Source organism: Nelumbo lutea, chromosome 5 (genome assembly GCF_056320005.1).
Source record: "Nelumbo lutea isolate HS-2025 chromosome 5, American lotus-T2T, whole genome shotgun sequence".
NCBI lineage: Eukaryota > Viridiplantae > Streptophyta > Magnoliopsida > Proteales > Nelumbonaceae > Nelumbo > Nelumbo lutea.
The window spans coordinates 75,719,306-75,731,408 of NC_142688.1; the positions used below are offsets into that span (position 1 = coordinate 75,719,306).

Genomic DNA, 12,103 nt, shown 5'->3' on the forward strand with positions numbered 1-12,103 from the left:
AGGAGAAGGAGATCCACTCTCTCCCTTTCCTTTTACTTTGGTAGCTATGGTCTTGAGTAAACTGATTTCAAAATCTAACTCTATGCAACTAATCAAAGGCTGGTCAGTTAGGAGAGAGAGAATTTTGGTCTCACATTTGCATTTTGCAGATGATACCTTGATTTTCTATGAAGGGAAGAGCAGTGAAGATGTGGAAAACCTGAAATTAGTTGTCAAACTTGTTTGAAAGGATCTCCAACTTGAGAATCAATTGGTCTAAGAGTCTAGTGGTTGGCATCAATTTAGAAGAGAGTGAGTTGAGAGATTTGGCTGCATTGATGGGTTGTGAGACTGGAGATTGGCCTTTGTGATATCTGGGATTACCCCTTGGTGGAAACCCTCAATCGGTCAGTTTTTAGAACCTAATAGTTGAAACGTTTGAAAAAACATTGGCAAGTTGGAAGAGGAATTATATTTCTTTTGGAGGGAGAATCACATTGATCAAATCCCACTTGGAAAAATCTTCCAGTCTACTACATGTCAGTTTTTAGAATGCCCCAAGCCGTGATAAGAATAATTGAGAAAATTATGAGGGATTTTTTGTGGGAGCCTGGGGAAGGGAAAAATGATCATTTGATTAGGTGGGAGAAGGTGAAGCAATTAAAAGGTGAAGGGGATTTGGGAATTGGAAATGTAATTTTTCAAATTTTGAAAAAAGATGGCAAAAATAGGTAAGTTTTTTCAATTTTTTATAATATCTTCTAATTTCTTTTTTTCTTGAATTTTAAATTTATGTTGATCTACATTTCTTACATTCAAAATCATAATTTTTGTGTTATTAATAAATTTATGGAAATTTCATGAAGATATTTGGGGAAAATATAAATTAATAAAAATTTTGAAATTTTAATTTTTTTCTGCCTATAAAGACTAAATATGTTTTAGATCTATGGAGCAATTGAATTTCTTCTCTAGTATTTTTTTATTTTTTACATTTTCAGAATTAAAAAATAAATAATAATTAATTATATTTTATCATTTGATCACAATAATTGAATATATTATAATTCTATGGATGATCTATCATATCCATAGACCAATTGAAATTTCTTAATTAATAATTACTTTTTTATTTTTATATTTTTAGAATTAAAAAACAAGTAAATATCAATTGATCACAATGATTGAATATACTATAATTCTATGAATGATCTATCATATCCATAAAGCAATTGAAATTTCTTCTTTAATAACTATTTTTTAAATATATTATATATTGTTTATTTATTTTTTATAATTTTCGGAAATAAATAATAAATAAATATTGATTATATTTTCACTTAGAAGTTGTGCTAATGCATGTTTAATGGTTGGATAGGAGAGTTCGGTTTTTCCCATCCCATAAAACATTAAAACTTAAGAATTTTATTTATAAATTATAGTTAAGCATAGGATTTTTAATGAAATTATAATTAACTACAATATATTTCTTCATAAAACCATTAATATATATTAATTTAATGTATATACACCTCATTGAGGTCTTATATTTAGTGTTATTGATGTATTTTTATAATTTATTCAAGTATTTATAGTGTTTCCTAGCGTATCTATGCGTATCTTAGTTTTTCTCCGATACGCATGCGTATCCAAGGCGTATCCCGATACGTTTCTTAAAATTGCCTTTCCAATACACTTGGCGTTTCCGATACTTTGAACCTTGATTATCATGTTCTTGTATTGATGATTTGGCTTAAATTATTGAAACCTGAAAGACGAAACATTAGGAATTAGAAAATTAGATAACCTTTTAGTTCTTTTTTGTTGAGCCTTGGGAAAGAAGAGTGAAGACATGAACACGATGCCATGTAAAGTTCATATATATATATAATTATATGATCACATCAAATAGCAATACAATTAAGAAAATAGTTTTTTATTGCTTAAAAATGGAGTTGAACTTGATCATACCAATGGCATCTATTGAAATATGACTTTTTGAAAGTGGAGCAATTGTGGGACTCACTAGCAGTCTACTACTATAGTACTACTATCTATTTATGTTATGACTATAGGCTAAAAATTAGTACAAAGTCATTCTTTTTCCTAATTTTTGAGGGGTTTAGGTATTCTTATATTTGTTTGACAACTTTTAGAAAAATCAGAACAAATCTTATGATTTACGATATGATTCGATTCAAACCTCTTTACAATTTACGATATGATTACGATTTTTAGAATATTTGTAGCCATCCCCTAAACGTAAATTAAATTTACATACATCAATCCATCTAAAGGAAAGATGCTACTAGTCATCATCATCATCTAAGACTTATCCCAACTATACGGGGTCGGCTACATGAATCCTGTTTCACCATTCCATTCTATTTAATGCCATATCCATTGCTAAGGAAAGATACAACTAGAATTAAGACTACTTACTCTATGAACAAATTTAGCTATCCAGCTTTAATCCTTCAATAACCAGCCTCACAAGATATCCTTGAATGTTGTTGTTTTTCTTTTTTTATCAGCAAAGGAATTTCATTAATTAATTAAATCAGAAACTTAGTACAACCATTAGAGCATTCCCACCAGCCCTAGTTACATTGGACTACAATTTTGCCCAAAATAAATGAGGCCTGTCAAATCCTTGTTTTTCTAATATATCTGCCATCCCATTTGCAGTTTTTCATACCCAGATGAACTTAGTTGAAACTTGAAAGCATGTCTATAGTTCCAAGGTGCTGAGTTGACTTGCTTGGTTCAGTAAATGAGTCCAATGACTACTTGTGAATCTCCTTCAATTTCCAGATCCCCAACACCAAGCTATAGTGCTAGTTTCATTCCTTGTAATAGAGCTATTATTTCAGCCTTAACCGAGCCTTCATAGACAATTGGTCCTGAATACAAATTCACTACCACTCCTTGGGGATTTCTAAATACAACTCCCTATGCCTGCCCTTCCCAAATTGCACACAAAACTGCCATCAAAGTTCAACTTCAGCTTATTTGCAGCTGGAGGCTTCCATTCTATTCCCACATTGTCCTTATGTCTATCTGTTTGTGCCACTTCAGCCCATGTCCTTGACGACATTGGTTGAGAATTCTCGAAAGAGCTCCAAGGTTTTTACCCAATGCATCTTCCTAACTGTTATGACTTCAATCGGTTCCTCCTTATATCTACTATTTTCAATAAAGATCCTTTGGTTTCTCTTACTGCCCTCCATATAATCCTCCCACTTTTTTTTTCTTTTGCCTCAGGAAGTTGGGGTTAAACAAGGGGGAACCCATCTGCAACCAAAGAGAGCCCAAATGCAAGACACAAAAGAGCAGGAGATTAATAAACAAAGAAAGGCCCTACCACTAGCCTTGAAAAGAATACACATGTGAGGAGAGAGGCACTTGTTAAGCCTTCTTTTTTGCAACACATCACAAGTGTTAATCTTTCCAAGGAACACTTCCCAACACAAAGCTTGTACTTTAGAAGGGGAGGGATAGGTTTACAACAAATTTCCTTCACCAGTAAGTTCACCCCAAAGAGTCTGAATGGACAAGAAGGTTGAAAAAGGAGGCACAAATGAAAAGGCCATAAGGGAAGGGAGACCAGATTCCAACCTACACTTGCCAACCTTCCAACCTACTTCCTTTTAGTGTTCAGGATTCCTCCAAGGGAGGCTAAGAAACTGGAGAAGAGAATGAGGGACTTTCTATGGGAGCCAAGAGAGGTGAAAAAGGATCACTTGATCAGATGGGAGATAGTTAACAAACCAAAGAAAGAAGGGTGTTTAGGGATAGGGAACATAGTGCTGAAGAATGTAGCCCTTCTAGGGAAGTGGCTATGGAGATGGCCCCGAGAGAGAGAGAGAGAGAGAGAGAGAGATTATGGCATGAGGTGGTGGCAAGCATTCATGGTTGTGCAGGAAATGGTTGGGATTCTGGGATATCTCGCCAAGCTACCCTTACTACACCTTGGAAGGCAATACATGGTATTCTCCCTCGCTTCCTCAGATTCATCAGGTATGATGCTTGTTCTCGTAATGCTATTCTGTTCTGAGAGGATATTTGGGTGGGTACTCAACCCCTCAAAGATTGTTTCCCCTCGCTCTATTCCATTTCCCTTCACAAACTTGAGCCAATTGCAACTTTTCTCCCGAGCCCGTTAAACCCCTTGTCTTTAAACTGGGACTTTGGGTTTCGTAGAGGGTTTAGGGATGGTGAGTCGAATTGTGTTATTGAGCTAATTCATTTACTAGAATCCGTTTGCTTGGACCCCACTTCTTCTGATCAAAGGGCTTGGACTCCTCTTCCAAAAGGTACTTTTACTTGCTCTTCTTTTCTAAAATCCCTTAGTTCTAACCCCTTTTCCCAAGGATTCCCTGTCAAAGAAGTCTGGGCACGACCTATTCCCCCAAAAATTGTTGTATTCTGCTGGGAAGTCTTCTATGGGAAAATCAATACTTTGGAAAACTTACAGAAAAAGAGACCCTCGCTTTGTCTTTCCCCAAATTGGTGTTCCTTGTGTAAGGCCGAGAATGAGGACTGTTTCCATTTGTTGATCCCCTATTCCTTTGCTACAACTATATGGAGGTGGAGCCTTTGTTTATTTGGAGGTAGGTGGTCTATGCCTTCTGATTTAAGCTTATTATTCAACCCACCTGTCTTTGTTTGGCACACTAGAAGAGGTAAGGTCATGTGGAAATGTGTCAGGGCAGCCATTTTGTGGACTCTTTGGGAGGAAAGGAATGCAAGAATTTTCTTAGAGAAGGAAAGAGGGTTAGATGAAATGAAGGATTGTATCCTAACAAGAGCAATCCATTGACTGAAAATTGTGGACATCTTTGATGACTTCTCCTTTGATGACTTGTGGAGGAATTGGCTAGTAATAGCTAACACTTCAACAAAGAAGGATAGAATTGTCAGAATGGATTCCGCCTTTGGAAGGTGTCATCAAGCTGAACTTTGATGGAAGCAGCCAAGGCAACCCAGGGCCTTCAAGTATAGAGGGTATCCTAAGAAATAAGGACAGCAACATAATTTCCTTATTCTCAGGACTGGTGGGAGTGGGGGATTCCATAAGGGCAGAAATCCTTGCTGCAGTACAAGGAATTCAGATCGTCAACCAGGTTGGTGTGGAGCATCTCCTAGTTGAAGGGGACTCTCAGGTGGTAACAAGGTGGCTCCAAAATTTGGATACCACCATTTGGGGCTACAAATATCTCATTAAAAAAGTAAAGTGGTTAACCAGCAATATGAGAGTTGAGGTAAAATGGGTTAGTAGGTCTGCTAATTCTTTGGTTGATGCTTTAGCCAAATAGGGGGTTTATAGGGAAGATCTTTTTTGTGCTTCTATGTAAGTTGTTATTAATTTGGAAATCTGTACTTAACTAGCCCAGAGAGGTTGCAACTCGTGCCTTTCCTTGGGGACTTTGTGCTATTGTCTATTGTTGATTAATAAAATTATTTCAATTATCAAAAAAAAAAAGGGAGACCAAATTCAACCAAATCCTTGATAATGTTGATGTTCCAAGGTGAATAAGCCTTCTTGTTTAGGCAATTGATGGCGACTCTTGAGTTCCCCTCAATCCAAATCCTTGTACATACACTTTCCTTGACCATATTATATGAGCTTCTCTAGCCACCCATGCTTCTACAACATTTATTATGTTTTTTCTTAATTGCTTTGACTTCCATTTGATTGTTTCTCCATACTAATTTCTTGCAACACAACCCACAGTTGCTTCCTGCAGTCCTGCCTCTCAATGCATCAAAGTTGATCTTTAGTTCCTGGTAATTTAATGGTTTCCATTTGACGCAATGCCATTTATTCTGATCTATCTCCTTTTTTGATGGGTAACATGAATTTTATTAATTGGTAGAAAAGACTTACTTACATATAATGCATGATCAGTCAAAGCACCCTGTCAGTGAGGCTGGTGAGTGCCACCTTTTCCCTGCCTTGCATTACAGACCTTATTATAAAATGACCAATTACAATTGTTCCCCATTTACCCCTTGTCTAGCCATGGCTTCAACTAAAGCATGTGCTGACCTAAAAGTCCACTGGAAGCTTGCTTCCAGTTCTTTCTTTTATCAGCAATAAGAAATTTTATTAACTTAACACAAAATAATTACAAAGAAGCTGGAATTTCCCCAGACACTCCTTTTGTGTATGCCTTCCCAATTACAATTCATCCCAAAAGAGTTGATCCCTATTGACCCCTTGCTTGGCCAAAGAGTCTGCCATACCATTTGCTGCTCTTTAGCTCCAACTTTCATAGCCAATATACCAAGTTCCCTTAGCGTTTATCCATATGGCCATGTTCCTGGAGTAATGTTCCTTGGCCAAAAATGACTAGTTTGGAGTCTCCTCCAATTCCAATTGAAGGACCCCCAATTGTTGAGCTATTCTCAGCCCCAACAATAGCGCCATTGTCTCAGATTTAATAGAATCACCAACTCCAATTGGACCTAAATACAATGCCCTGACTGCAACATCTACATCCCTAAAAATTCCCTGATTATTGTCAGGCCCAGATTGCCCGTGGAGCTTCCATCAAAGCTCAGCTTCACCTTTGGAGCTACCAGTGGTTTCCACTCCACAATAGCCTTATCTTTTTCTTTTTAAGAGTGTGCGACGTCACCCCAAGCTCTCAGGACATCATCAACTAAATATTCATCATAGTCCTCCAAAGTTTTAACCCGTTATGCAACTTTTATCTTTATATGTTAAACTATCTCCTCCACAGCTTTGCATTTTTCTTTGAAAATTCTTCCATTCCTCTCTTCCCTCACAACCCATAATATTGCTGCTCTTGCTGCCCTCCACAGTATTCTACCTCTTTTTTCAAAGTGCCTCAAGAAGTTAGGACTAAACAAGCTTGCCACATTTTGGGGTGCTTCTAACCTACAACTGAAGAGGGAGCAAACCTTCCTCCAAATACAATTCACAAAAGAGCAGGAGATTAGTAAGTAGGTAATCTCATTGCTTGCTTTGCAAAGAATGCAAATTTAAGGAGAAAGGCACTTATTTGGACTTCTTTTCTTGGAGTACATTACAGGTGTTGATCTTGCCAAGAAACACTTCCCAACAGAAGTCTGGATTTTAGGTAATAACAATTGGAGATCCTTCCAGTTCTACTTCTAGAGTTCTTATTTATTTTAAGTACTAACAGTATTTCCAAGATCCTTGTTTACTGTATTCCAGCAAGGTAACCACTACCTTGGGATTGCCATAAAAGCATGTTCTTTTATCTTTTCATAAAAACACTTTAAACAGGGCTATTCCCTGAATATTGGAAAGAGGAATTTGCCAATCACTACCCAAATAGAAAATTTTGGGATCAGTATTACCCAGACTGAAATTCATATTCATGAAAAAATGACGGGGAACATGTTTAAACCCTAACCTTTTTTCCTCTAATTTAAAATCCGGCCATAAGTTAATCAATCAAAAATATTAATGAACTCAGTATGCACATAAAACAAATATATTAAATGCATTTGTAGCAAAAGTATCAAACAGACAGTAACCACCATGTGTATAAAAATAAAACATAAAACAAACCTCAGGAGGTACTTCAACTTCTTCAGAACCTTTGGAATTCCCTAACAAACTTTTCCTTTTATCAGCTTTTGACTTATGTAAGTATGTCACAACAGCTGAAACCAAGGGGGATGAATTTATGAGTGTGTGTTAAATGATAATGCAATATGATTGCTATTAATTACTAAAAGGAACAAGTGACCATTTAAAGGAATGCATACAATGTGTCCTCCCAAATGCAGCATAAGGCTGATACTCAGGATCCTTGGGGTCTGGAGGATAACCAGAACGTGCAAAGAAAACATGAGCATAGAGACTCCCGTTGTTTTTCACAGCCTACAACAAATGACACGGCATTCATCATTTTAGAAGAAACACAACTGATAAGATAACTGAGCCACTCAACTATGTTGACATGACACTTTTATGAAATCAAAAAGAAAAACAAAAACATAAAGAGGAAAGAAGAAATATATGGAAGTTAATAGATAACATCAGTTGCAGCATTTTTTGCCAATACCTCTGATGGGACATACTTCAAGGAATAGAACCTACTAGAACCTGGCCCCCAAACAGCATATGGAATATTTGCCTCATGCCAAATGAGTGCACCCTCATTAGTGAAGTCATTAAACTTTTCATTTTCAGATAGATAAACCCACATGTCCTGTTACAAATAGAATAATCAATATATAGTTTGATGTATAACTATGATAAGAAATCAAGGAAGAAGAACATAACCATAAAGAAAAAAACATGAATATTTCAATTAAAAAAAAAAAGTTAATATGAAAACACAAAGCAAACCCACGTTGATCCAAGAGAATGGCAATCAATTTATGCTATAACCATATGGAACCAAAAAAAACAAGATACCTTTGTTATGTGAAGACAAAGGAGAATTTGCCTAAATTGTTAAATAATTAAAGAAAACCATAGTTCATGGGTTCTCTAGGCAGTTGATGAACTGCGATTAAAACAATAATGACTATTTTGAGCTGATAGACACTATTCGGTGAAACTTGAAAGAACATAAAATGGTTATATAGCTAGATATGGGGTGTCTGGCCATATAAAGCAAGGTGCTTGCATTCACAAGCTAACAACGACCCAATAAAAGCATCTGAAATGCATCATTTTGACATTTTATATTTTAGTTTCAGAGTTGCAATATCCGATCTGTATTATAACTTAGTTCAAATACCCTTCCAAACAATCGGGCGCCATTCCAATTATTCAAGTTTCAACTAATTCTTGCAAAAAGCCAAGCTTCTACAGTAATACTGTATTAAAATGCAAACGTATTTACGTGGTTTTTGTCCCATACAAGATCGTAGCTAATTTGTTAGCACAGACAATGCAAACTGAAGGTAAAAATACGGTTCATGTATTGAACTGATGAACTGTTGAAGTAGAGAATAAGGCCTCTACTACAATAACTAAATATCACCATAATACTTCTACAAGAAAAATAACCAAACATAAGGATTCATATAGATATTAGGGTCTAAGAAACCTAATTTCCCTTTTACTCTCTTGATAGAAGAGGGTCAGTGTAAAGAGTGTGAACAGAGAGAGAGAAAGACTAACCAAGGGTTCAGCCTTGTTGAAGAGATTTGACATCAGCTGAGATGGCTCAGAGGGTCCTCGCTTGGGAGAGAAGAATTTGGAAGCGAAGTACCAAAACACAGCGATCCTAATTATTCCCGTCAGCGTCTGTCCAAACCCTGCTTGCTGCTGTTGCGCTTGCCCTCGACCTGGCCCTCTTGGCTGCGCTGCTCCTCCCTCACTCGCCGGTGGCGCCATCATGTTATCACAACCACCGCCACTGCAGGAGACCCAACCTAATGCTGCCGATCGACCGATTTGCCGAATGTAAAGATGCGAAGATGGTCCTTTTCTTTCTTTAAACAGATCTTTATTGGCAAACTAGCAGAAGCAAGTTGAAGTAGGAAACTTTTTACATTAGGTTTTGCGGGTTAAAAAAGGCACTTTAAAAAAATGGGACCCGTGTCATGTACGGGGCTATGCTAATTCTCAATTGAAAGTAGTTTTAGTTTTGATTCATTTTTGTTAGGTATTTTTTAATTTATCACCTAAATTATACTAATGAGATGATCTCCTAAAATTTTTCCTAAAATACCATCCCACTTTCTCCTAAATTATCTCTAATTATTATTTATCTTTTAAATTATATCTAATGCTTATTTATCACCTAAATTATCTCTATTTTTTTTGCTGTAAATAAATTATCTCTAATAGAGTTTCTTTTCTAAATTATCTCTATTTTAGTAGAGGGTTTTTCTATTAAATTATCTCTAATTCCTTTCTATCCTCTCTCCCACTTTTTATTTATATCTATCTAAAGAAATTTTGAATTAAAAAAATTAAATATTATTTAAATATTATGGCAAAATTATATAATAAATTTAAGATATTTATTACAACACAAAAAAAAAACATTCTAATATATTTAATGATATTTGTATTATTAATAATTTTATTGTTTTGCAAAATCATTATGTACTAATAATATATAAATTATGATTTTCTGTATTATTCAATTTAAATTTTATTCAAATAATAAAAAATTAATATTAAAAAGTTCGGCAAAAAGCCTTTAATTAGATTTCCTTGGAGGAATTCCTTGGTCAAAAAGTCTAAAAACATTGCTAGATCCTTTAATATACTTAATTTCAAAACCGGAAATTGATAAGATAGCTTGTCATCTAACAAAAATCTATTTTGAAACCAAATTTTTAATGTCGTTTTCAAGAATTTCTTTTGCAGATTTACAATCAATTTGCAAAGTAAAATGTAAATGTTGATTTATCAAATCTCCTTTAAATTTTGAAATGCATAAAGCAATGCTTAGCATCTCCTTTTTGACAATATAATATTTTTTTCTAGGTTTAATTCTAGGTTCTAGAGGTGAAACAAATGATTTCATCTTTTCCATTCTTATGTTGCTTTAAGATTCCTCCATATCCAATTTTGAGCATCGGTTTCTACAATCTTGGGGATCTCTAGACAAGGGATATTGAGAAATGAAAAGGTTTTTACCCTCTACTTTATTCTTCTCATTATTTGAGTGAACTGATCATTCCACTTTAGATGACTTTTCTTTACCCTCTAGTCTTTGGAGTTGGGTTCTATCCTTAATTTCATTAGGAAATTTACCTACAAATTCTATCACTCTTTGAATAAGGGCTATTTTCCCTTTGGATATTTGATATCCCAAAAATCTTACTTCTATTTAAAACAGTTTCATATTCTTAGTTGAAACAGGCAAGCCATTTTCTCTCATGATTTTTAGAAATATATTGAAGTGTTTCCAATGAGATTTCAAAGATATAGAGTATACTAATACATCGTTTATATAGACTATGATGAATTGAGTATAAAGAATAAAAATCTCATTCATAATTATCTGTAATTCAGATGGGCCATTTTTTAATTTGAAAGGCATAACATTCTATACATAGTGCCTCAAAAGAAACGATTTATTTGGATTTGCTAATGCCTGATTTTAGGTCGAATTTAGAAAATATTTCTGTCATATAAACTGTTTATTAGAGGCAACTTCAAGGGGACTTACTTGGTCCAATTAGACCTTTTGCTAATGGTTATTGAATTTCTTTCTTATAAATATATAATAATCTACTATTCATCTGAATTGGTATGACTTTAGTGAGAATTTTTGTTTCATTAAACTCTTCCTCATAAAGAAGGCTTACTCCATGCCTTTTCATAAGCCAAAATGCACTGAAAATCTCAACGCGTATTTCTTTTTCCAACTTTGTTTGGAACTTTGCTATTTCCAGTTGGGTTTTTGGATCTTTCAAGGATTTAACCAGCTGCTTTTCTTTTATTTCTAACTGCAATTTAAAAATAAGTTTTATTTTATTTTTCAAATCTTCTCTTAAAGAATTTATTTTTGGCTTTTGGAAAAACTTATAGTGATGGTTAATTCACCTATAACGGTAGTAATTCCTCCCTCTCTCATTATATGAGACGTGCATTGTTGACTTTTGAGTTTCCCACTTTCATGCTACTATCAGAAATCATGACATACTCAATTTCCTTCCTGCTATTATGTTTTTTTCAACCGGAGAAAACTATTTCCTACAAAATGTATTCTTGAAACTTGAATCGGCTTGATTGTGGAGATAGCAGAATAGACGTTTAGAGCTTAAAAGCTTCAATCGTTTTGATAGTGAGATAGAGAGAACAGTAACGGAGCATCGACGTTTACAAGTTTAGAAAAATCCGATATATTTTTCTGATCACCAACCTTCAGAGTTTGAAATTGTACAAAGAACACCGACCTTTACAGAAAAAAAAAAAGAAGAGATTTTTCAACCTTAAATACCATCGACCATTCACATCGAAATGGTCAATTTTCTAAGAAGTATTAGAAGTATTGGATGCTGGTGTAGTAGCAGGGGAGCATTTTTACCCCATAATTATAAGACCACCGACCGTTGAACGCCGGTTTTGTGAGAACTATTGGTCGCTTGCGTTGTTCTAGCAATCAAGAATCAACCACAATTTTTTGCCATTCAAACCATCCATAGA

General features: G+C 34.9%; 1 protein-coding gene across 1 annotated transcript in view; it reads right to left on the reverse strand.

The window, feature by feature from the left end:
• Positions 1 to 9,492, reverse strand: part of LOC148852963 (uncharacterized) — a 60,774-nt gene extending 51,282 nt beyond the window's left edge. The window contains exons 1-4 of the mRNA XM_088944209.1: positions 9,116 to 9,492; positions 8,046 to 8,192; positions 7,747 to 7,861; positions 7,547 to 7,641 (exon numbers count right to left, since the gene is read on the reverse strand). Of these exons, the coding sequence (XP_088800335.1) occupies positions 7,547 to 7,641; positions 7,747 to 7,861; positions 8,046 to 8,192; positions 9,116 to 9,334 (576 nt within the window). The 5' untranslated portion in view covers positions 9,335 to 9,492. The remainder of the gene's footprint in view (positions 1 to 7,546; positions 7,642 to 7,746; positions 7,862 to 8,045; positions 8,193 to 9,115) is intronic.
• Between the last annotated feature and the right edge of the window lie 2,611 nt (positions 9,493 to 12,103).